General features: G+C 36.2%; 1 protein-coding gene across 3 annotated transcripts in view; it reads left to right on the top strand.

The window, feature by feature from the left end:
- The window catches only part of Sec23 (transport protein Sec23), a 250336-nt gene that overhangs the window by 23115 nt on the left and 201412 nt on the right, over nucleotides 1-25809 (top strand). For all 3 annotated transcript variants that reach the window (XM_090376546.1, XM_090376548.1, XM_090376547.1), the window contains exons 3-5: nucleotides 1399-1637; nucleotides 21134-21191; nucleotides 25514-25600. In XM_090376546.1, coding sequence (XP_090232672.1) covers nucleotides 1408-1637; nucleotides 21134-21191; nucleotides 25514-25600 — 375 coding nt within the window. In that variant the 5' untranslated portion in view covers nucleotides 1399-1407. The remainder of the gene's footprint in view (nucleotides 1-1398; nucleotides 1638-21133; nucleotides 21192-25513; nucleotides 25601-25809) is intronic.

The following is a 25809-nucleotide window of genomic DNA, read 5'->3' on the forward strand; positions in this document are numbered from 1 at the left end:
AATATCTAGTATAAAATCATAGAAACAAAATATTGTGAAATATAATACTTTTAACATAATAACATAAACTAAAAATATGCAATAAAGGTGTATTATTTGAATTGAATTGTTCTTGTTTTGAAGGACCTTTCACAAGAAGCTACTGTTACAGGCAGGGAAGAAAAATTCATAGTGCGATTTCTATATTTCGATAAGATTCTATCAGACAATACTCATGAACGAATTGGAGAAGTTGTAAAGGGGTTACAGATTTTATATCCTGCAGAATTGATAAAACATGATTTTTAAAATCTGTTGATATCAACAGATACAGATATTTGAAAAATTTTATTTGTCCTCCAGTGGTAAGTATTGGAGGACAAACCAATAAAGCTCAGAGGTGTGACGTCACAAAATGGACCATACTTAGCATTAGCATTTAATAGTGATTGACAAGTGACAGTTTGGTACATTGCCAGCATCTTGTTATCGCATTTGAATGGGTATACCACATAATAACAGGTTCTCACTCTGAAAACAGGTGTCAGCATTGACAAGTCACCAAAGTTGTTGACAGCAGATGAAAAACACAAGAGTTAACCAAGTCAAGCGACCATTTGCATCGTTTTCAAGTAGATTCAGCAAATTTCCTTGCAAGGTTTTTGACCATAGTTGAGATGCAGGTTCATCACTTTCAGTCAGAGACAAGGGAGCATTCCAAACAGTGGAAATGCAGCTGTTCTCCTAAAGAAAGCCAAGTCAATTCCTTCTGCTGGCAAGATGATAGCATCAGTTTTTTGGGATAGTGATAAAGTGTCACTAGTGGATTTCCTTCAGAAAAGCCCATACAGTCACAGGGGCATATTGCACAGACCTTGAAAACTTCAAAGACAAATGTTGAGGTAAACCCAGCAAAGGAGTCTTCCAGGACAACATGCCTGCTCACAAGCTGTCACTGCCATGGTGCTACATTGTGTGAGTGCAGATTTGAAATGTTGAATCAACCCCCCATATTCACCAGTTCTAGCACTGCTGTCCTTTCACCTGTTTCCTAATTTGAAAAAATACCTGACTGGCATCCGTTTTCCTACCAACGGTGATGTCATTGCTGCAGTGGATTTATTCCCGGATGCCGAAGAGAACTTTATTTACCACTAATTTGAGTGAATGCATTGCAGCATTAGTGGCAAAAGTGTATTGACTCCAAAGGGGACTATGTTGAAAAACAATATTTACTGGACTCCTCAAATGTCCCTCTTATTGCCAAAAGGAAAGCATGTTTATTTGCATTCCATCTTCTGAGTAGCATTCCATTTAATGTTAGGATTCTCTGATGGAAAAAACAAACAAAAAAAAAAAAAACTTTTTATATATAATGATGGTAATTTTCAGTAATAGTAGCTATACTTTTATTTCCAGCTTTCCATTATGGCAGCTTATCAAACCTATCAGGACTTTATCCAGCAGAATGAAGACAGGGATGGAATACGATTCAGCTGGAACGTATGGCCATCTAGTCGCCTTGAAGCAACGCGGCTTGTGGTGCCTTTGGGATGCCTTTTTACTCCTTTAAAGGAAAGACCAGATCTACCTCCTGTACAGTATGAACCTGTTCTCTGTAGTCGACCAACTTGTAGGGCGATTCTAAATCCTCTGTGGTAAGAAAGGTTTTTTAAGTAAAACTTTATATAGTAGTCCTTTTTTACTAGTCCTTTCCATAGCATTAGTAGAGGCATATGATGCTGCATAAAGCAAGCATATGCAGCATCAGCCAAAAAAAAAAAAAAAAAAAACCGCTTCCATTTCACCAAAGGACTAGTAAAAGACAATTTTAAGTGTTACAATTGTATCTAGATATCTAGAATATAGAAATGTATCTATAAAATTAACCAGAAGCAATATGTAATGAAAACTCTTTATTAAATTTGCTTACATATGTTCATTATATAATGAACATATCTTTAGATCAATTATTATCATTAGAAAAATTATCATTAGATCAGATGAATTCGTATTTGTTTTGACATTAAATTTGCCATAAGACAGCCATAACAAGTGCATAGAGAAAGTCAGCCTCCAATAGTAAGAATGAGGCACATGCTTGACTTTCACACATCTGAGATCAAAGAGAAAAAAAAAAAGTCACTCACTGTTTAGAAATTTTTTAACAGCAATCCCACATTCAGAAACACATTAAATGCTCTCATGATATTTGCAAAAAGTAGACACACACATCATTTTGTCTTTGCTGACATGTTCACAACAAGTTTAAACTTGTTCACAAGTTTAAGTTCATTAAGATGTGGTAGGAGAAATTTGCAAAGTAGCCAGTTTTAGATTCCATATGAATGAACTGATATTACACTGCTGAGCGAGTGCCCACATACTTCACTTCCCATAAAAATGCAAACTTCCCGTTTACATTTTTATGTTGTGTATCAGAGTGCTGCTGACTGAGCACAGAATGAAACCTTGTTGACAGACAACTGACTGATCGCACATGTTCTCTGTTTAACAGAGAATAGCAGGAAGCTCTAAGTAGTGGAAAAGAAGTTTGCCGTGGTTTGGATATTTTCTTTATCTTGGTCAACAGTTACACGGAAACTGACAGGAGCCCAAATTTGATTTTTTTTTTTTTTTTTTTTTTTTTTTTTATCCTGAAAAGTTTTGGTTTTTTAAAATTTGCTTTGCATGTATCAATATTTCTTCTTTCAAAGTATTGCAGTAACTCATTGTATACAATTTTTTAAAATTTCAATAAAAAATTTAAATATTCAAAAATGTTTTTTACACATAATATTCAAAATGTGATAATATTAATACTGCTGAAAATGAAAATACAATGTTATAGTCTATTGTAAAATATAAACATGGAACTAATACACCTAACACTTGATTTGCACGATTCCGGTTTTGCAATGTTGAAGAAATGCTACAAATTTTCATTTTACCTGGTAAGATTTCGGTTTAACACGGCTTAGGAATAACAAAAAAAAAAAAAAAAAATAAAAATATATATATATATATATATATATATATATATTTTTTATATTTTTATTATATATATTTTTATAATATATTATATATACATTGTATAGAATATTATATTCTATACAATGGGGATTTAAATGATCTATTATTAAAAGCATATAACTGGTCCACTAGCTAACGTAAGCTACTTTATTATTTATTAACGTAAATTGTTTGAAAATAATATAAGCAGACAATTGTTCAAACATCGCTATATACTATACTGTATCTTTAATTATAAATTGTTTAAATAAAAGTATTTGGTTTGTTTTATAATGCATTCTTTATGTTACCCGTCCTTGTTAATAATACTGTAATGATATTTGCAGTCTTATAAGTACAGTATTATACAGCGTACAGTACATTATGAACATTTAAAGCAAGTTTGGCAGCGTGGGTGCAAAATTGGTGTGACATGGAATGTGTTAAGCACATGCACAGATAAGTTTCTTGTTTTGTCTCCAGGCTTGACTCACTGTTGATCACTTGGCTTTTTGATGCATAACTAAGCAGTTGTGTTAATTTTACACAAAATTAATGTATAACATTAATTTTGTGTAAAATTAATGTTATACAAATTAATACATACAGGTATGTATTAGATATGTCTGTCTATGATTACTTAAATAACTTTTATACGTATAGGTAATTTAAAATAATTTTTTTCTCTGTTTTTACATTATTTTACAGACCTTAGAATGTCAATGACATTTATAATAAAAAATAGGTTTGAAGAGAAAGTTAATATCTTTGGATACAAAGATTCAGAGATCGATTAAAGAATGGAGAAGGTTCAGCAGTAGTTGCAAATTATTTTAATTTAAATGAAGCTACAGTTAGAACAATTTAAAAAAATGAAGAAAAGATTAGAATTAGTGTGTCAGCAGGATCTTCCATAAGTTCAAAGCACACACATTCTACATACGAGATACAACAATGGAGACGATGGAGAAAGCATTAATGATATAGAGGATAACATCCAAAAGAGAATGCTCATAGATGGCAATGCAGTGAGACATAAAGCTGTAAGAATTTTTAATTATATTAAGTGTACCCAACAGTCGTCTGCAAATCAGACAGCTGGGTTTTCTGGAAGCAAAGAATGGTTCAAAAAGCTTAAAAAAAGGTATTCATTACATAATGTTAAAGTCAAAGGCAAGCTGCATCAGCTAATGAGAAGGCAGCTTTCCACAAGAGCTAACTAAAATAATTGTGGAAGATTCTTATACACGTGATCAAGTTTTTAATGTTGGTGAAACTAGTCTCTTCTGGAAGAAAATGACAAATAGAACTTATTTGTCAAGAACTGAAAATACAACTGGAGGATTTAAAGTGTCCATGATTGAATAACATTTCTCTTATGCACCAATGCATCAGGTGATTATTTGATGAAACCTATGATTATCAATCGTACTTTAAATCCAAGATCTTTAAGTCCTTAAGAATCTAGTCCTTAAAAATATTTAAGGACTTCTACCAATGTTTTGTTCCTGACGCTGAAACATATGTTAAGAAAAAGAACCTGAACTTCAAAATTCTTTTATTGATAGACAGTGTTCTAGGACATCTGAGAGGTTTATATCATGAAAATAATTTTCTTACCACCCAACACTACATCACTGATCCAACCACTCGACCAGGGTATTATTTTTACTTTTAAGGCATACTACATAAAATGAGTATTCCAAAAAATTTTGGATTGTGTGACAAAAGATTGTGTGAAAATAATAGCATTTGCAGTTGGTGATATAAGATTATCAACTTTAAATGATGAAACATGTCTATTTTTTAATTGTTGATGAAACGTCTATTTTTTAAATGTTTGCCGAACAAGACACTGACTTTTAAATGTGATAAATGTTTGGGTGATAAAAATAGTAAGGAGAGAATTACACTCTTGGTTGCAAATATGGCTGGTAATAAAAAACTGAAGCTCTTAGTAACAGGCAAAAGTAAATAACTGCGATGTTTCCAAGGAATAAAGTGTCTAGAGTTGGACTACAACTACAACAAAAAACCTTGAATGACAAGCGAAATTTTTGGGCAGTGGATCTTAAATTTCGATAGAAAGATGACGAAAGAAAACGGAAAAATCACGTTGATTGTCGACAACTGCCCTGCCCACCTTCACTCGGTAATTTTGAAACTTACAAGTGTGAAGCATGTTTTCTTGCTTCTGAATAATTTGTCTTAACTGCAGCCAATAGACCAAGGCATTATCATGAATTTGAAAATGCACTGCCGTACGTGCATACTGAAAAAAATTGTACTGAGAATAGAAACCAACCAACCTATAGATTCTGTTATAGATTTGTGGATGTGCATATCAGCCTATAGATTCTGTTATAGATTTGTGGATGTGCATATCAACCTATAGATTCTGTTATAGATTTGTGGATGTGCATATCAGAGTTGGTGAAAGTGTGGAGTCAAGATGTGATGGAAACAATGATTAAGAATTGTTTCAAAGGCAGGTTTTGCTAAATCACTAATTAACAAAGATGAGAGGGATGAACTACTAGAAGATATTGAGCAATCTTGGGAAGAGTTCCAAGCAAGGCCAGTGGAGAAATTGATGAATTTTTAGGAGTTAGCATTAGCATTAGTAGAGGCATATGATGCAAGAAAGCAAGCTTATTCAGCATCAGCCAAAAAAAAAAAAAAAAAAAAAAAAAAAAACACACACCACTCCCATTTCACCCCTCCGTTCGTTCGAAATACCTGTCCAGTTGAGCTTTAAATTTGTTTAGGCTATCAACTTCAACAACAAGTGATGGAAGTCGGTTCCACCAACCAACCACCCGCTGGCCAAAGGCAAATTTCCGCACATCTATCCGACATCCGTCCTTCCTCAATTTGAATTTATGCCCTCTGAGCTGATTATTCTGAGCAAGATGAAGAATCCCATTGGCATTGAGCATGCTCAAACCATTCAAAGCCTTATACACCTCTATCAGATCACCTCTCTGGTGCCTAGTCTCCAGACTCTGTAATTTGCAAAACTTAAGCCTTTCTTCGTAAGAGCAACCCTTTGTTCCATTCACTAATCTTGTTGCCCTTCTCTGTACCCGTTCCAGCAGCTCCACATCCTTCCTGAAATGAGGCCTCCAGACCTGTATACAGTACTCAAGATGTGGCCTAACCATTGCCTTATACTAGGGAATAATCACCTCCTTATCCCTGCTAGAAAAATTCCTCTTTATCATTGACAAGACACCATGAGCTACTCTTGCAGCTCGTCTGCACTGCTCAGAGAACTTCATATCTGCCTGCACAATTATCCCCAGGTCCTTTTCATTCTCCACCACTGTCAGTGTAGTACCGCAGAGTTGATACATTGCTCTGGGGTTACTGTTTCCCATATGTAGTACTTTACATTTGTCAATGTTAAACTTCATTTGCCACCTCTCAGCCCATCTGTTCAACCTTTCCAGATCCTGTTGCAGCAGCATAGCGTCAGTAGTGTCCTTAACAACCCTGCCAACCTTTGTATCATCTGTAAACTTGGACATTAAACTTGATATCCCATCATCAATATCATTCATAAACACCGAAAACAACAACGGACCCAACACTGAACCCTGAGGAACTCCACTAATAACATTAGTCCACGTTGAGCAGTGTCCATTGATTACCACTCTCTGTCTTCTGCCACTCAACCATCCCCTTATCCATAGCAGCAATTTGCCTCCAATGCCACACTGCTCCAATTTGTGCAGCAGTCTTCCATGTGCAACAGTATCAAAAGCCTTTCTAAGATCCAAATATATAATATCAAAGTTATTCCCTGCATCCAGTTCTTTTGTGACTACATCATAGTATCCAATCAAATTGGGCAGGCAAGACCTGCCCTTAACAAAACCATGCTGCATCTGAGCTATAACTGAATTCTTGTCTAGATGATCCTGCAGTGCTTCTTTAACCAGTGCCTCCATTAATTTACCTGGAACAGAAGTTAAACTAACAGGTCTATAATTACTTGTGTCAGCCTTTGATCCTCCTTTGTGAATTGGGGTTACATTTGCACATCTCCAGTCTATGGGTACCTCCCCTGAGTCCAAAGAAGCTCTCATAATTATGGCTAGGGGCTTGCTTACTTCCTTTGCTGCCTCCTTTAATATAACTGGATAGATCCCATCCACCCCAGGTGCCTTTTTTATGTTTATCCTCAACAATCTCTCCTCCACTTTCCTCTCAGTTATTACAAAATCATCCAGCTCACTGCCAATGTTTACTGTTACCCCGCTCGGTAGGGTTTTGATAGATTTCCCTCTTGCTCAAGTCTCCCTTTTCTTCCGTTATCTTTTTGACCTACGCGAGTTCTAGGGTGTGGCCGTATCAGAACTGCTTAGTCTAGGCATAACTTATACTTTTTATTATGAGTATAGTTAAGTCGTATTTAACACTTTTCTTTTGGGTTGGCCATCTTAATTTGCTTTAATGTGTTCATCTCGCCTATCTGGAATCTAATTCTGTTTTCGTCTAGTGGTTTTTATAGGACAGTCTCATATACCCTCAGAGATGAAAGGGGGGCAGCAATTCTCCCCCTTTTACCCCCGCAGTTTGGACTTTAGCGTTGTAATTATCAAGTAATTAATTACTTGACACCGCAGTTACCTCCTAATCATGCTTTAACATTTAGCTTTACTACTTTAGTGGTTGAATGTGAGGTTTTGGCAGTAAAGAAGAAACTCGAATAACACAGAAACACAACAGGGTTTAATATAACAAAAGAGAATTTTACATACTTCATTCAAAAGATATACTAAGTCATTTCATTATTTAGACATTGCATTTAATAAGGTATTTCATCAAAATATTCCATTAAACATGTTTATCATAACTAGTTCAGCAATTCTAAGATCCAACCTTTTAAGTTTAAAGCTTTTCATCTTTAATTCCAGTAGTTAACTTTCAATAGGATCAGTTTAGCAATTTAGAAAGGTCAGAAAGGAAACATTTTAACGGTATCATGGTCACTAATATCTTTACATTGCATGCTATGCTTATATCATTTTAACTTACCAGCTCTAGGGATCACACTAGGTTGATTGGTCTATGCTGTGGCTCTCTTTGGTTGGCTCGGCAAAACAACGGCCAGCTTCTGGCTGGGCTCTTTGGTCCTTCCTTTCGTGTCTTCTTGTTCCTCCCTGTCCGTCGTCTCCTGATGATGACTCTTCTCGTCCGACTCCCTCCGTCCGATCTCCTCCGTCCGAAGATGATCTTTCTCCTTGCGAGGGTCCGCTTTTTATGTCTCAAGCCCGCCCACACTGTTTATACAAAACTTCTTTCTCATTGGTAGGAACCGAGTCTTAAGATGCCTGATGTTTTCCCATGATGAGTCATGGAAAAGCACTGGGTTCAAAGAGGTATCCCACGCCACCTCTCGAATTTTCTAGCGACACGTGGAGCCACTCTACCATCTCCCTTTGGCCTAATTTGCATCTTACATGAACGCGTCCATCCGGTGTTTACAAAAATCTTATTTTACACTTGTAAGTGGCTAACTGAGATAGCTGTTGCTGGCTAACAGCTGTAGGCCTCTTTAATACGTATTTATTACGCAGTTATAGCGACTGATTCAGTTATATTTAGCAAAATGTGCGGTTTTGCACTTCGCCTTTGAACTTTTCATTTGGTACTTAAAGTACTTAAAATGATGTTACATCGAAGCTCTTTTAAAAAGATCTAGATAGGACGGGTACAGACAGTTTAGTTGTGGGAACTTTGAAAAATAGGAAAGGGCAGAATCAGCGCTATAACATTACTTTACCTACATCATTCTCCTTCCTGAATAACTCCTCATGCGTGAATGTAGATGCAAAATACTCGTTTAAATTGTTAGCCACCTGAGCAGGATCCTCAACTGTTGAACCATCAATATCCAGTGGACCAATCTGATTCATCCCTTTCCTTCTTGAGTTTAAATATGTAAAGAACTCTTTTCTGTTTTTCTTTGCATCCTTTGCCAAGGATTTTTCGTAGTCTGCCTTTGCCTGCCTAATCTCCTTTGTGACTTGATATCCCATCATCAATATCATTCTTTATCATTCTTTATCCAACTTATATCTATCATAGGCTTCCATGTCACCCATTAATTTGTATGTATCCCATGCATTTTTCTTCTCTGCCACATGTCTCATTAGTTCATCTGACAACCATTTAGGCCTAAACCTTGAACAATATTTCTTAGTTGGTATGTAAAGCCTGGTAGCCTCCAAGATTAGTTCCTTGAATGCCTCCCATTTTAAGTTTGCTGTTGGTAACATCATCAGTTGGTCCCACTGTATAGAATTTAAATACTGTCTCAGACCATCATAGTCGCCTTTACGAAAACAAAAACCCTTCCCTTTACCTCTGATGGTAGTTACCTCCTTGAGTAAATCCCACTTCAACACACTGTGATCACTGCCACCTAGTGGTTCATTTACCTGCAGATTCTTAATGCATGAAGAATCACTACTGATAATCAGATCAAGAGTATTGCTCCCTCTTGTTGCCTCACGAACATGCTGATGTAGAAAACAATCATCCAATAAATCCACAAAAGCCTTGCTAGTGTGCGAGTGACCAACCCACAAATTCCAGTCAATATCTGGGAAATTAAAATCCCCCATTATAAGACTCTCTGATTTACTGGCCCACTCTATTTCCTTGTACAATATCTTATTATACTCATCAGAGTCATTAGGCCTATAGCACACTCCTACTCTCAATTTTGATTTCCCTATGCTTATGTCACACCAAACTGACTCGACACTGCCCTGTCCATCAATGTCAACTGGCTTCACTTCCTTGGACTTTGTGTTTCTTAATTAATAGCATAACCCCTCCTCCCCTCCTGTCTATCCTTTCTAGACACATTGTATTCCCCAAATTCCAGTTCCGCATTAATGAGTTGATAATGATGTCATAGTAGCTGAATATCCAAGTGACTCCAACATTTTGGAGAGTATTTAAAGAACTAGTGACAATATTGATGATGAGTTGGATGAAAATGAGGGCAATATTAAACCTTCCATACAAATATTGGCAGCATTTGAAACTTTGCATCGAGGCCTTCAGTGGGAAGGAAATGTAACAGAAAATATATCTGAGTGTTTAAAGTTTAAACAAATGGAACATTTTTATGAACGGTGTACAGTAGTAGTAGTAGTAGTGGCACATGATGCAAGAAAGCAAGTGTAGGAGCTTATGCAGCATCAGCCAAAAAAAAAAAAAAAAAAAAAAAAAATCACGGCATTCCCTCCAAATGCCTGTCCAGTTCCTCCTTAAATTTATTTAACCTATCAACTTCTACAACGAGAGATGGAAGTTTGTTCCAGCAATTAACCACCCGCTGGCTAAAGGCAAATTTCCGCACATCTATTCTACATCTGTCCTTTCTTAATTTGAACTTATGTCCCCGTAGGTTGGTAATCTGAACAAGTGGAAGGATCCCATCAGAATTCAGCGTGCTCAACCCATTCAAGGCCTTATAGACCTCAATCAGATCACCGCGCAGGTGCCTAGTCTCCAGCCACTGCAATTTGCAGAACTTAAGCCTCTCTTGGTAAGAGAATCCCTTCATTCCCCTCACCAATCGTGTTGCTCTTCTCCGTACATGCTCAAGCAACTCTACATCCTTCCTAAAATGAGGCCTCCAGACCTGTACGCAGTACTCAAGGCGTGGCCTGACCATTGCCTTATACAGAGGGACAATCACCTCCTTTTCCCTGCTAGCAAAATTCCTATATATCATTGACAAAACCCCATGACCCGCCCTAGCAGCCTGTCTGCACTGCTCAGAAAACTTCATATCTGACTGCACAATTACTCCCAGGTCTTTTTCATTTTCTACCACCTTAAGTGTAGTACCACACAGTTGGTACGTTTCTCTGGGGTTACTTCTACCCATATGCAGTACTTTGCATTTGTCAAGGTTGAACTTCAGTTGCCACTTCTTAGCCCATCTGCCCAAATTATCTAGATCCTGTTGCAGTAGCACACTGCCATTACTGTCATTAACAACCCTGCCAACCTTTGTGTCATCTGCAAACTTCGACATTAAGCCTGATATACCTTCATCAATATCATTGATAAATACATTGATAAGTAGAATCTAGTGTACAACAAAAAATAACCAAATGTTTTATGACATTATTAAAAGTGTACTAATAAATTGCGTGAATATTTTATGCCCACAATACAATAACCAAATATTTTGCAACATAATTCTTAAAAGTGTACTAATAAATTGTGGGCATCATGTAAGTAGTAATTTCTTAATACAGTAAACTCTCGATTTAACAGACCCCGATATAACGGATTTCGGATTTAATGGACTGGATGGACAAATAATAACACAGTAATGTACATATTAATCTCGACCATATTATTTTTTTTTAGGTTATACAAAACTTCAGTGTTATTAAAAATTAATAATAATTACCTATTTCCATTATTGTTTTGATAATTACCTATTTTTATAATCAAATTCAGGAAATTGTTTTTATTCTTTCTGAAAACATGTTCAAATAGCTGTTTTCCCAGATTACAGATAAGAGCAGGCGGTGACTTGCGAGCTGAACATGACTCTGGACACTAAACTGCAGGTCTACCTACTCGCTTTGTTTCGGTCTCAGTCTGCCTCAAGCTATCGTGTGGTCAGGTTGTATTCAGAGTGTTTCTGTGATTTCTGCATTGTGACTTTATTTATTAAATAATTTTGCAATCCTTCAATTTAAAATGACATCAAGTGATAGAGGAGTTAAAATAAAGTGTGTGAACTTAAATGTGGCTCAGAAATTAGAGCTAATTGAGAAATTAGAACAAGGTGTTTCAGTATCAAGTATTTGTGAAATTTACAGCATAAAATAACAAACCGTTTCTGATATCTGTAAATTAAAGGCCAAATTGCAACATTTTATATTCACAACAGAATATTATATATTCTTTATTATAATTTAGTAATTTTATATTGTACAGTACTGTATATTGTATTAAAGCTTTTTTTTTTTTACATTAAAAACAAAAAATGCATTAACGGACACCCCTTCTCGCCTATTAGTTCGTTAAATCAAGGGTTTACTGTATGTATGCATTAATAAATTGTTTTAAAACATTATAAAATCTATTCATTTCCACTTCTTACCCATCTTTTACTATATTTCTGAATTTACAGTATTTTTCATTGTTGGAAAGGTCATATTTCCTTATAATAAAATTTCTGTATAACGAATTTTTTCAAGGTAACGATCAATTTCGTTATATAGAGGTCTGACTGTATCCCCCCCCTCCCAGGTATGTAAGCACAAAAATTTGCCATGAAACATAAGGGAAAGCCAGCTCTAATGTATACAGGGTGTCTCAAAAATATTGGTACAGACTTTTAGGGAAGGTAGGTAATAGGTAACATCTAAAGGAATGTGAATCGCTTAGGAACCCATAACCGGAAACGTCACCGTAAGTCGGTAGACGATACTGTTCATCATTTCGCGAGAGGGAAAATTTCAATGTTTTGTTCACGGATGAGGCTTATTTCACTTGGGAAGGCTTATTCAATCAGTAGAATGCTCATGTGTGGGCTCACGAAAACCCACATGGTGTGCTCCCCCATGTGTCACAACATCGCTTCGTAATAAATAAATATGTGGGCAGGAGTGGTCGGGGCGACTCCGTAGCCAGGTGGGAAGGAGCAGCAGTTCATAGCACACGCTTCTTGATTAGACCGGAGTTCGAGCCCGTCACCACCAAATATGGAGGATGCGGAAAGGTCAGGGAATGACCACCGCATATCCCGACGCAATATGGCCTTAGTTGCTAATGCTCCTAAAAACCAAAACAACACAACAAGGTATGGTCGGTGACTGCTTAGTCGGCCCATACCTGTTACCATCCCGCATGAACTCCGCTAAATATCGGATCTTTCTTGAACAAGTTCTACCAGGGTTACTTGACGATGTTCCAGCAAATGTGAGACGCAACATTTGGTTTCAACATGACGGGGCACCTGCCCATTATGGAACGTGTGTTCGTGATCATTTGAACAGGCATTCTGGGCGTCAATGGATTGGCTGTGGTGGACCCGTTGCCTGGTCTCCTCGCTCACCTGATTTATCGAGCCTTGATTTCTTTCTGTGGGGGGGGGACCCCTCAAATCTATCGTGTATGAATCGCCTGTGGAGATGGAAATGGATCTCATGGCGAAACTCGTCTGCGCTGCTGCTACTATCAAAGAAACTCCAGGCATGTTCGACCGTGTCCACCAATCCGTGCTGCGGCGGTGTCACGCATGCATCGCGTCTCATGGTGGAACCTTCGAGCATCTGTTGTAACATCATGAAATGCATCCATCTCGTACTCCATTGTTAATATTATGTCAAATAAATGTTTGCCACTAATTACTGTCTTGTCATTTCTGCCTCTTGTGCCTCTGCTACTACTTTCCCGCGACGTTTCCTGTTATGGGTTACTATGCGATTCACATTCCTTTAGATGTTACCTACCTTCCCTAAACGTTTGTACCAATATTTTTGAGACACCCTGTATAAAAAGTTACATAATGTTTGGAAATTTTTCACTGATATAAAAAACAAATACATTTTCAGAATCTTCTCTTCATTCCTATCATGTTGTGTTCAGTTGGGTTGATTCCACGTTCGACTACCATTTCTTGTAAACGCAAAGGCGAATCGTGCATAATCGAATTCGGTTCGTGTTATATACTATAACGTTCCCCTATTTATAAATCGTGTATGATCGAATTCATGTAGTCTAAACACGTGTTATACGAGGACTGACTGTACTTATATGTAATAAAGGGAAGATGCCTTCCTGTGGTCAAATTTTTAAACTTAATATAAGACCCCTAGGAAAAACTTACTCTTCAACTTAATTTAAGCTTCATTTAACTATTCATTAAAAGCAAATTAATATTAAAACAGAAAAGCAATAACTCCACTTTAGCCAGTGGTAGATATAAAGGGAATATAGTATAGTGTTAATTAGCATTAGTAGAGGCATATTATGTTTGAAAGCAAGCTTATGCAGCATCAGTCAAAAAAAAAAAAAAAAAAACCACTTCCACTTAACCCCTCTGTTCATTCGAAATACCTGTCCAGCTGAGCCTTAAACTTATTTAGGCTATCAACTTCCACAACAAGGGATGGAAGTCTGTTCCATCAACCAACCACCTGCTGGCTAAAGGCAAATTTCCGCATGTCTATCCTACATCTGTCTTTCCTCAATTTTAATTTATGCCCTCTCAGGTGATTATTCTGAGCAAGAGGAAGCATCCCATCAGCATTGAGCATGCTCAAACCATTCAAGGCTTTATACCCCTCAATCAGATCACCTCGCAGGTGCCTAGACTCGAGACACTGTAATTTGCAAAACTTAAGCCTTTCTTCGTAAGAGCACCATGAGCTACTCTTGCCGACCATCTACACTGCTCAGAAAACTACCTGCACAATTACCCCAGGTCCTTTTCGTTCTCTACCACTGTCTGTGTAGTACCACAGAGTTGATACATTACTCTGGGGTTACTGCTTCCCATATGTAGCATTTTACATTTGTTGATGTTAAACTTCATTTGCCACCTCTCAGCCCATCTGCTCAACTTTCCTAGATCCTGTTGGAGCAGTGTACTGTCATTAGTGTCCTTAACAACCCTGCCAACCTATGTATCGTCTGCAAACTTGGACATTAAGCTTGATATACTATCATCAATATCATTTATAAATACAGAAAACAACAATGGACCCAACACTGAACCCTGAGAGACTCCACTAATAACATTAGTAGAGTTTCTCAGAGGCCACTGTGAGCAGTGTCCATTGATTACCACTGTCTTCTCCCACTCAACCATCCCTTTATCCATAGCAGCAATTTGCCTCCAATGCCACACTGCTCCAATTTGTTCAGCAGTCTTCCATGTGCAACAGTATCAAAAGCCTTTCTAAGATTCAAATATATGATATCAAAGTTATTCCCTGCATCCAGTTCCTTTGTGACCACATCATAGTATCCAGTCAAATTGGTTAGGCAAGACTTTCCCTTAACAAAACCATGCTATGTCCGAGCTATAACTGAAGTCTTGTCTACATGATCCTGCAGTGCTTATGTCACACCAAACAAACTGACTCAACACTGAACTGTCCAGCCATGTCAACTGACTGTACTTCTTTGGATTTTGTGTGTTTCTTAACTAATAGCATAACCCCTCCTCCCTTCCTATCCTGTCTCTCCTTCCTGTGCACATTGTACCCCAAATTCCAGTGCTTCTTTAACCAGTGCCTCCATTAATATTCCTGGAACAGAAGTTAAACTAACAGGTCTATAATTACTTGTGTCACCTTTTGATCCTCCTTTGTGAATTGGGGCCACATTTACACATCTCCAGTCCATGGGTACCTCCCCTGAGTCCAACAAAGCTCATGATTATGGCTAAGGGTTTACTTACTTCCTTTGCTGCCTCCTTTAATATAACCGGATAGATCCCATCCCCCCCCAGGTGCCTTCTGTTTATCTTCAACAATTTCTCTTCCACTTTCCTCACAGTTATTACAAAATCATCTAGCTCAAAGCCAGAGTTTAATTCACCTCTGAATAACTTGAATAACTTCTCATGTGTGAATGTAGATGCAAAATACTCATTTAGTTTGTTTGCCACCTGAGCAGGATCATCAACAGTTGAACCATCGATATCAACTGGACCAATCTGATTCATCCCCTTCCTTCTAAAGTTTATATACGTAAAGAACTCTTTGCTGGTTTTTTTTTTTTGCATCCTTTCCCAAAGATTTCTCATAATCTGCCTTTGCGTGCCTAACATCCTTTGTGACTTGATTACAGACCAGCTTATATCTATCGTAGGCTTCCATATCGCCCATTAATTTATGTATCCCATGCATTTTTCTTCTCTGTCACAAGTTCACATTAGTTCATCTGACATCCATTTAGGCCTAAACCTTGAACAATATTTCTTAGTTATGTAAAGCCTAATAGCGTCCAAGATAAATTCTTTGAATGCTTCCCATTTTGAATTTGCTGTTGGTAACGTCATCAGTTGGTCCCACCATATAGAATTTAAATACTGTCTCAGACAACTGTATTTGTGTTTACGAAAGAAAAAAAACCCTTCCCTTTACCCCCATGATGGTAGTTACCTCTTTGAGTAAAACCCACTTCTGCACACTGTGATCACTGCCACCTAGTGGTTCCTTTATCTGCAGATTCGTAATGCACGAAGAATCACTACTGATAATCAGATCAAGAGTATTACTCCCTCTAGTTGCCTCCCGAACATGCTGATATAGAAAACAATCATCCAATAAATCCACAAAAGCCTTGCTAGTGTGTGAGTGACCAACCCACAAATTCCAGTTGATATCTGGGAAATTAAAATCCCCCATTATAAGACTCTCTGATTTACTGCTCACTCTATTTCCCTGTTCAGTTTCTTATTATACTCATCAGTGTCATTAGGCCTATAATACATTACTACCCTCAAATTTGGTTTCCCAGTGTTTATGTCACACCAAACTGACTCAACACTGAACTGTCCAGCCATGTCGACTGACTGTACTTCTTTTGATTTTATGTGTTTCTTAACTAATAGCATAACCCCTCCTTCCTGTCTATCCTTCCTGTGCACATTGTACCCCAAATTCCAGTTCTGCATTCCTTATATGTGTAACACCATGTCTCTGATATCCCAACGATATCCCAACAATATGTGCCTTTTATGTTTTGAGCAATACCTCAAATTCATCAAATTTATTTACGAAACTCGTTGAATTCGTGTACACGCAAGTATGCATGCACCTGTTCCTATTCTTAGTAAACAATTGCAGTACGAGTAAACACAACTGAAGTGTTTACTTGTACCGCTGACTCCCAGCAGTTTCTGAAATACCCTGTATCTTGTTTTCCAGGCTGCTGCTCATTCCAACAGAAGCAGTGCAAGAATCACTTTCACCTCTGCCAGTGGCTACTGTTAATCTATTAGTCCTTGTATCTCCTCCCCCAAGCTAGCAGTTTTCCGACCCACCAAACGCTGCCTCGATAGCATTAGCAAATATTCTTGCACACTTTTCTATTTAAGTGTATCCCATCCCTGTAGAAGCAGTCTCTCCTGTTAAACAAGTACAGACCAGGCTGGAAAAAAATTCTACTCCTTGAGCCTTGCACAATCTTTCCAGGGCCGAATTGGTCAACAAGGCACTCTGATCATATACTCCCTCCTATTGTGTCTGGTCAGAATTGCAGACACTTTCAAATTGAACCCTAATTCACGGCTTTTTTTCAACAGTGACTGTACTTGTTAAGTAATTCCACTAGTCTCCTACTCTTAATATCATTAGTGTCAACGTGTACAACAATATCACCTTTTGTGCCCTTAAAAGATGATATCCACTCTACAGTGTCATCAACCTTTGCCCCTGCCAGACATACCCTGTCCTATTCCACCTATCCTTTTTACATACCATGTTCCCCATTTTCCTGACAATAGCGTCACCAACAACTACTAGTTCCTGTGGGACCAGTGCATTCTACCTTGGGTGTTGCCACTGTTTTGTGATGATCATCAATAGCAAGCTCTGGCATTGATGTGGGCATCTGAGAGCTTGATGGGCTCCTCAATTTAGTAATGCAGCTCTGGGGATTCACACCCCATCCAATTCCGTGTCAAGCAATGTGATGAATACAAAACTCTCTAAAGGCCAGATTTATGTATGTTAGCGAGTGTTTGTGTAGTGTTGGTTGTGTGGTTCATCCAGTTCTCTTAGCCTAAAGGCCTGTGGTTTAACACAGAAACCTCTAGTTTACTGTCCAGTGCTACAAGCAGGTAGGCTGGGCTATAGGGAGTGTAAAGCACTGGTGGGGTTAACACGAGGGTACAGTGATACATGTGTTTGAGTGACTGTAGTTCAAGCTCTGATTACTGCTAAATACATTGGTATTCATTCTGACATTCTCTCTTGCGAACCTCTTACCTATGTGGTTTTCCCAGAGTATAAACAGAATATTTTCATTTAAAAATATGCATATATGTTGTATACTACATAGATAAATATTTTATTATTTACTATTAGTGTCATAGTAAATTATTATTTTATTATTAGTGTTATAGTAAATTATTCACATTTTAAGAAGCCAAGGATGGAACTGAGGATAGAATATTTTGCTTCTCTTAATATGCATTGTAGTGGCACAAAAGATCATCCCCCACCCCAGTTAAACTTGCTGTTCCAGTCCATGTGTGGGTCATCTTCATTCTTGAACAAACTGATGGCATCAGGCATAATTTTTTTTTTTTTTGTGAACTATTTACTCTTAGTACTGGCAGCATTTCCTCTTTCCCCTGCACTCTTAACTTTTTTTTTTTTTTTTGCTCCAACTCATTCATATCCTCATTAGTCTGCTTAGTTTCATGTGATTCCAGTGACACAACAGCATGTATGTTGTCCACTTTGATAAAGCTTTTTCAAATTCCACAATCTGTAATTGAATTTCAGTGACATAGAAAAGTTCCTGGACATTGAATGCACTCTGGCAATGTATTTTAATTCACACAATTAATCATATCCTTAGTGACTTCTCCCATGATGTAAGAGTACAATGGACCCTCACTTTACGATTTTAATCCATTCCAGTGACATCATTGTATTGTGAAAATATTGTGAAATGTAACCAACATGTTTACAAACACTGCTATTGGCTGAGAAGAAGAACCACATGGTCTGGTTGGAGACACCAACATCAAGTGAAATAAGTAGGCACTGGTTAACATGATCACTGATTAGTAGAATTAGCCACTTTATCGATTCAAATTTCAAAAAAAAAAAAAAAAAAAAAAAATTCAAGTCATTAAAATTCACTACAGTTTCATCGTTATATGTTTGGTTATAAGAATCAATTTTGAACACCTTTGTGATATTTTTCTAAAGCACATTTCTGGAGGTCACTACCATAAAACATTAAAAACAAATTGCAGTTTCCAGTTTATTGGGCTTTTCTGTTAGTGCAATCTGTTATAAACAGGTGGTAAACTTGATCTTATTGCATTTGCAATAATGCTGATAGCTGGAATTCTGTGGGTTTTACGGTATTATGGTGAAATGTGTTTCCCCTTCCGTGAAATCATCAATCATACAAAAAACAAATAAATTTTCATAAACTTCTCTTCATTCCTATTTTGTAGGTTTGTCAACTTATTCCATATTAGTATGCACATTACAGATTAATTAAGCTATGTATGTAAGCGTAAATTTAATTTTTATTTTGCTAACCTGCAGAAAATAATTTTTCCGATTTTCATGTATCATTTAATTTTAATTGTCAAGGTCATAAAGTGTAAATTTATGCTTTATATCCTTACTCTTTTATAGCCTGTGGATAATATTCCTACTATTTTCACTTATTAGAATCACCGTTTGATAGAATTAAAATTCAATTCGCAGACGTGATCACAATGACCAGTGCATATTGTATAGTGGATGGTATTTTATTGTGGAGAGTCCATTGTAAACTGATTTGATCGTACAATGAACCAATCGTAAAGCGGGGGGGGGGGGGGGATCCACTGTATTGTTTGTTAACTTCTGGAACTGATGGCTGGTCCTTAGTCTGTTTTGGTGATCAGTTGTTGCATTGTTTACTGGAGATAATGTTTTGAATGTTGCCATCATCCCTTTGTTCCAGCAGTTAGAACCCAGGTCATATGGAAATGGCTTGTATGTTTTAATTCAGCTCGTCAGTAATAATAGGATGGATCCATGTGCAGGTTGGTCATTGTTTCTATTCATTTCTCATTTGCTTTGGAAATGGAATCAGCAAGAGCTTTCTCAGCTGATCTTGTGGTCTCTGTAAAAGGGTTGTCATAAAAAGTAGCATGCAAGCAAGTACTTAGTTGACAGTCTTATAGAATAATTTTTTGGATATTCTCGGGTTCTGTTAAAAAAAAAAAAAAATGGATAGGATTTTGGTGCTGGTGGGATACTTCAAATTACTTCTACGAATTTGGTGGTGAATCCATACCCATCTGAATTTTTAAAGTGTATATCTGTGTTGAAAGGGAACTATGGTTTAATTCTGATTGAATCTGGAGCCTATGTGGTCTGTGTTGGGTGTATGGAATAGACTTAAGTATATTCTTTAATACAGCAAAGTGATGTTGCTGCTGACAAAAGTTAGGTTTGGGTTATAACCCTATTTCCATATTCCACTGTTGAAGGATGCTTGGGTTGTTGGGTTAAGTTAAGGGAAAAATTCTCAGCCCACATTTCTACATGCTCCCCGTCTTCATCTTTTGATTCTTAGCCCCAGGAGATTTCTGCTTTTAAAATCTCCAGTGTGATGATCTTAACAGGGACAGAATCTTGAGTTAAAAAGTTGAGTTTAAATTTAACATCAGATGGTTTATAGATAGCATAAATACTAACATCACCCGAAAATAGTGAAATAGTGTATCATTCTTATCTTCCAAGCTGGTAAAATTGTTATAAAGGTCAGATCTTGCATAGATGGTGCTGTCATACTTATGATGTGAGCACTCTGCAGTCAGTTTCATGCTTGGAATGCATGATTCGTTAAAGAGAGAGAGAGAGAGAGAGAGAGAGAGAGAGAGAGAGAGAGAGAGAGAGAGAGAGATGCCCCCCCTCTGTGTTTCCAGATACGCATGAGAAGTAATGATAGTGTTAGCAGCCAATCTAAGACAAATTCACAAGCAGAAAATTCTGTGTGCATTAGTGTTTGGAAGTTTAGTTGCATCTTAATATAAAATGTTGATCAGTGGTATTTAATTTTAAGGCCAAAGTTTGTATTAAAAAAAATTCCTGCTTTCTCTTACTTTTTTTTTTTTTTTTTTGTGATGAAAATTACAAAATCTGACTTTAAAAAAGTCAAGGGTTTGTGGCTATGCAGATCTATTATACATTTTCAAATCTGTTCTTAATATATGTTTGTTCATGATATTGCCTTGGATTTACAACTACAAAGATAAATCATATCATGCCATTCCTGGCTAAGACTTTCTGAATTTGCATTATGTATATTGCCTTTGAATTCATTTAGAGAACTCAGTTGTGAAATAAATCTTTTGAGCTGAAACAATATAATTAATTTTTTCTTTCCATTATAGCCAAGTGGACTATAGAGCAAAATTATGGGTCTGCAACTTCTGTTTTCAGCGAAATCCAGTGAGTTATATTGTTTTTCTCCCCCGATCCAAAATAAACTAAATCATATTTTTTAAGAAAAATTCAGTTTTAATGCATAGCAAAACTAAAATATTGTGATTTTTGCAAATTATTATGATTAATTTAAAATATGCTATATTTAATTCAATATGTAGTTTGCAATGCAAAATTCACAGCATTATTGAGAGGAATTACATACATACCTTATTGAGCTTTTTTTTTGGGAAAAATTTTTGATTTTGCTCACTTTAATTACTTTGTCTGTTTCTTCTTGTAATGTTAATGAATACATTTTTCTAAATGGTAAAAATTACTACATAACTATAATAATTCAATACAGTTTAAAATGAGCAGGTTATTATCTCACATGAAGTATTTCACATTGCTATGAAGTGTAACAAAGTTCCAAGGAAAATATCAAAGGAAAAGTGAACTTGCCAGTGATTTTCTCGTGTTCTCTTTAAAATAGTTCCTTTCACGAAGACAATTTCTTCTCTATGATTGGAAACATTTAGTACCCTTAACATATGCTGCTGGATTTTAGTGAAGATTTGATCTTGGGAATAGAAGAAAGTCAGATGTAACCAAATCAGGGTATAAAGATGTTCCCATGAAGGATTTGTTTTTCCTTCAGAAATTGCCTCAGTGATAATGCAGTGAGAGTACATTATTGTGATGCAACATCCACTTGTACAACTGTTATTTCCGCCTTTTTTTGTAACACCATTTTCCTCAAATGTTCAGGACATGGTGGTAAAATCTGATAGTTTACCATCCTGTGGGAATAAATTCTGAGTGAACAGTATCATTTTTATTCAACAAAAAGTGATGAACTTGGTTATCTGAGATGTAGGAACTGAAGGCTATAATCCAGGGATCATTGATTTGATAAGTAACTACTACACTGCAATGTTTTATTGTAATTTAATAATAATTATGTTTCTGAGGTGTGGACTGCTGAAGTATGGTATATTTTAAATATAATGTAAATAATTAAATTACTTAGATTGCAATAAAACAATGAAATGTAATATTACATCTCACATAGTGCTCTGATTTTTTTAAATACACATTATCATTATTATTTTCCTATTTTACTGTTATACACTTCAATAAAATCAAGGTTGATATTTTGTAATAAAAAAATAAATATGTTATAATATCCTCTGTATTTATATATTATGTATTATTTGATTTAGTTTCATCAGATTCTGGATCTGAATTCTACAGACTACCTTCAGTTTCGACTTGTATAACCTTGCAATTTCTCAAATCTTATGAATGGTTGCACCTTCCTTCTGATTTATGAACATATACTGATGGAGTTTGTTGACACTGCATTGAAGCAATCTTCAGAACATATCTATATAATTTTTTTTTTTTTTTCTCACAAGAACCAATATATATATATATGCACATGCAAAAGGGTTAAACTTAACACTTAAATTCAGTAATAGTGCATTTACAATCTAAGGTCTACCACAAAGCTCTAAACATTATGCTCTGTTTGGTCTACCTGTAAATATTAGCCTCTTATTTGCTTTTTTTCTATGAAATATTTAATCAATTCAGTGTGCCTGCAAATACTGATGTTATCTTATTATTTAGCAGCTGAATTACAATTATTGAAATATTAAGTTGTTGAAAGTAGAACTAATAACAGTGGAGAATGTTACTAATAACATTCTCCAATGTTATTAGTAACATAGACCTAAATGATGCAACGAACTGCTTTTTTTTGCATCTGCCACCCCCCGCTCCCAATAAAACCTTGAATCATTCATACTTTTTACACTTACAAAAAGTGACCATCCAATCTGCAACTTGCTGCCCAAAGGAAAACTTTGTGGGATTTTTCCTTATGTTATTTCCTTAGATATGTGTATCACCAAGATTTTGTATTTTACACTAGTGGCTTTCCATGACAGTATAATGGTGTTTCACCACTTATCACTCCTTTGGCAAAGTTTGGTTTCGAACCCTGTCAATGGGAGGAATTCTTAAAAAGCCTCTTATCAGGCTATAGTTAGCCAATCAGATTTCTCAATCAGAGCAAGATTTCTCCTGCCAGTTATTATGGGTTTTTCAGCATGTAAACTGCAACACACACACACACACACACACACACACACACACACACACACACACACACACACACACACACACACACACACACACACAATAGCCTTAGATGTTAATGCGCTATATAAATAATAATAATTACATCCATCCCATGCGACTACATTTCTCTTGTTCATTTTATTGATTCTTCTTCAGGGCTTTATACACAATTTAATTCTGCCTAAGATGTCTAGTTGCCAAGTTTTTCATTTCACATCCTGTAAGCTGTTCTTCATATGAACATTGATTAATGTTCCTCATTAATCTATCACCTTCTTTGAGCCTTCTCTAACAGCTCTGTCTTATTTTTAGTATGGCTCCCAGACATGAATAGAGTATTCCAAATGAGGTCTTGCCATAGTGTTATACAGGAGAGTGACATACTTATAAGGGTTCTATAACTCATAGGTAAGGTTCCATGTGCCTTCCTAACCATCTCTTTACATAGTATGGTAAATTTTGCATCTGATTGTATTAAAACCTGCAAAATCTTTTTTCTTCCTGAACAACTTTTAATTCCTCTCCCTTTAATTTATAAATAACTTGTAGATTTCTGTTTACCAGGTGCAAAACCTTGTGTTTAAAGCATTAAGCTTTAGTTGCCATATTTTGGGCTATATCTGCGACTGATCCAAGTGATTTTGAAGCAACATGGCCTTTTTCTAGTTTAACAACCTGTCCTACCTTCGTATTATCAGTAAACTTTGACAGTTTCCCCTTTGTATTTCCTTGTTAGTGTCATTAAGGAAAATTAGAAATAGCTGTTCTAGTACAGATCCCTGAGAGACTCCTTTTGCTATGCTGGCCTGCTCTACTCTTTTATGACTACCCTTTGTCTCCTGTCTTTCACTGAAACAATGATCCAACAAAGGATCATACTAGTAATCGCAATTTGCTCCAGTTTATATAAAATCCTTTCATGCAGAGCCATATCAGGTTAAGGTAAATAATGTGAAAGTTGTTTTTTGCATTTATATTTTATGACTTCATTATTATTAGCTAAATTTATCCGGCAAGACTTCCCCCTTCATGAATCCATGCTGTGATACATTAAGGACGCCATTTCTATGAAGGTGGTCTCGTATTGTATCATTAGCCGGACTCTTATGATGTGATCCAGCACTGAAGTTATATTCGCCAGTCTATATTGCCACTTCTTTTGCATCCCCTTTATGGATTGCACTTTCCATTATCACTTCTACACTTCAAGGAGATCAGGGAATATTAATGATCTCATTAATATTCCCAGCCTTTTTCAGTATAACAAGATATATACTGTCTACTTTTGGGATCTTACCTTCTCCAGCTTCAGCAACTTCTCAGAGATTGTCGTATCACTCATTTTACTCATTTTTGCTCATTTTACAGTCAGATCCTTGTCATTGTTTCCCTTTGGTTCAAATGATCTTTCAGCTGAAAATATTGTTGCAAAATACTGATTCAATTTGTTTGCCACTTCTGTTGGACTTTTTATGATTTTTTCACTTCAATTAAGTAGAGACCTATTTATTGCCTTCTTTTTTTATATACAAATAGACCTTGTCCTCGTTCTTAGCTTTCTTTGCTGGTCATTTCTTGTACTTGGTTTTCTCCTGCCTTACTTTATTAGTTTTGTTCTGTATATGCTTATAATAATTATAGAAATGGATGCCTTGAAATTGTGTGTGATTGTCCCATTTTTCCTTTTGCTGCATTAAAAATGCTTGGCTTTCTTTTTTTTCAATTTTTGAATCTTTCTTTTGTGAACTTCTGCATTGGAACAAATGCAATTGTAGCTTCCAGGATAAAACGAATCCTTTGTTACTTGATTATGTAAAAACAGAAAATTCATTAATTGTTATGCCAATGAAAACATGCATTTGATGTCAGTCTTTTAAATTTATAATATATCTGTACTACATTACATGGTTACTCTACAGTAAGATAAGCTTCTTCCCAGTACTTTAGGGAATGGGATTGGAATTTCTGACTATATTCATTATTAGATTCTGAAATGGTTAATTGTACAAATTTGGAGTGGTTATAGATCTTATGGTTTGTATGAATACCTCATTAGTGAATACAATAAATTCTAAAATTATCACTTTTACATGGATTGAAGTATATTTATTTTTATTCCTTAAAAATAAGGTAACTGCTATGTACATGCATGTGTTGTGCACAGGCATTTTAACATATGTTATTTTTTATTTTTTTTTTAGTTTCCTCCACAGTATGCAGCAATTTCAGAGCATCATCAGCCTGCAGAGCTTATTCCTCAGTTTTCAACAATTGAATACACTATAACAGTAAGTATAAATAATGTTTATTTAAAAAATTGGATGTATGAATCTGTTAAGTTTGGAATTTTTCCTGTATGTTTTGTATAATTATTCCTACTTACGTATATTAAAATAAGTGGTTATTTTTGGATCATGTTAGTTCAGTGCAAGACAACTCTGTGTATGGCAATTCATTGTATGATGCAATTTGTATATGTGATGATTGGATGTGTGAC

The sequence above is a fragment of the Mastigoproctus giganteus genome, chromosome 6 (assembly GCF_048544385.1).
Source record: "Mastigoproctus giganteus isolate SK-2022 chromosome 6, ASM4854438v1, whole genome shotgun sequence".
Lineage (NCBI taxonomy): Eukaryota > Metazoa > Arthropoda > Arachnida > Uropygi > Thelyphonidae > Mastigoproctus > Mastigoproctus giganteus.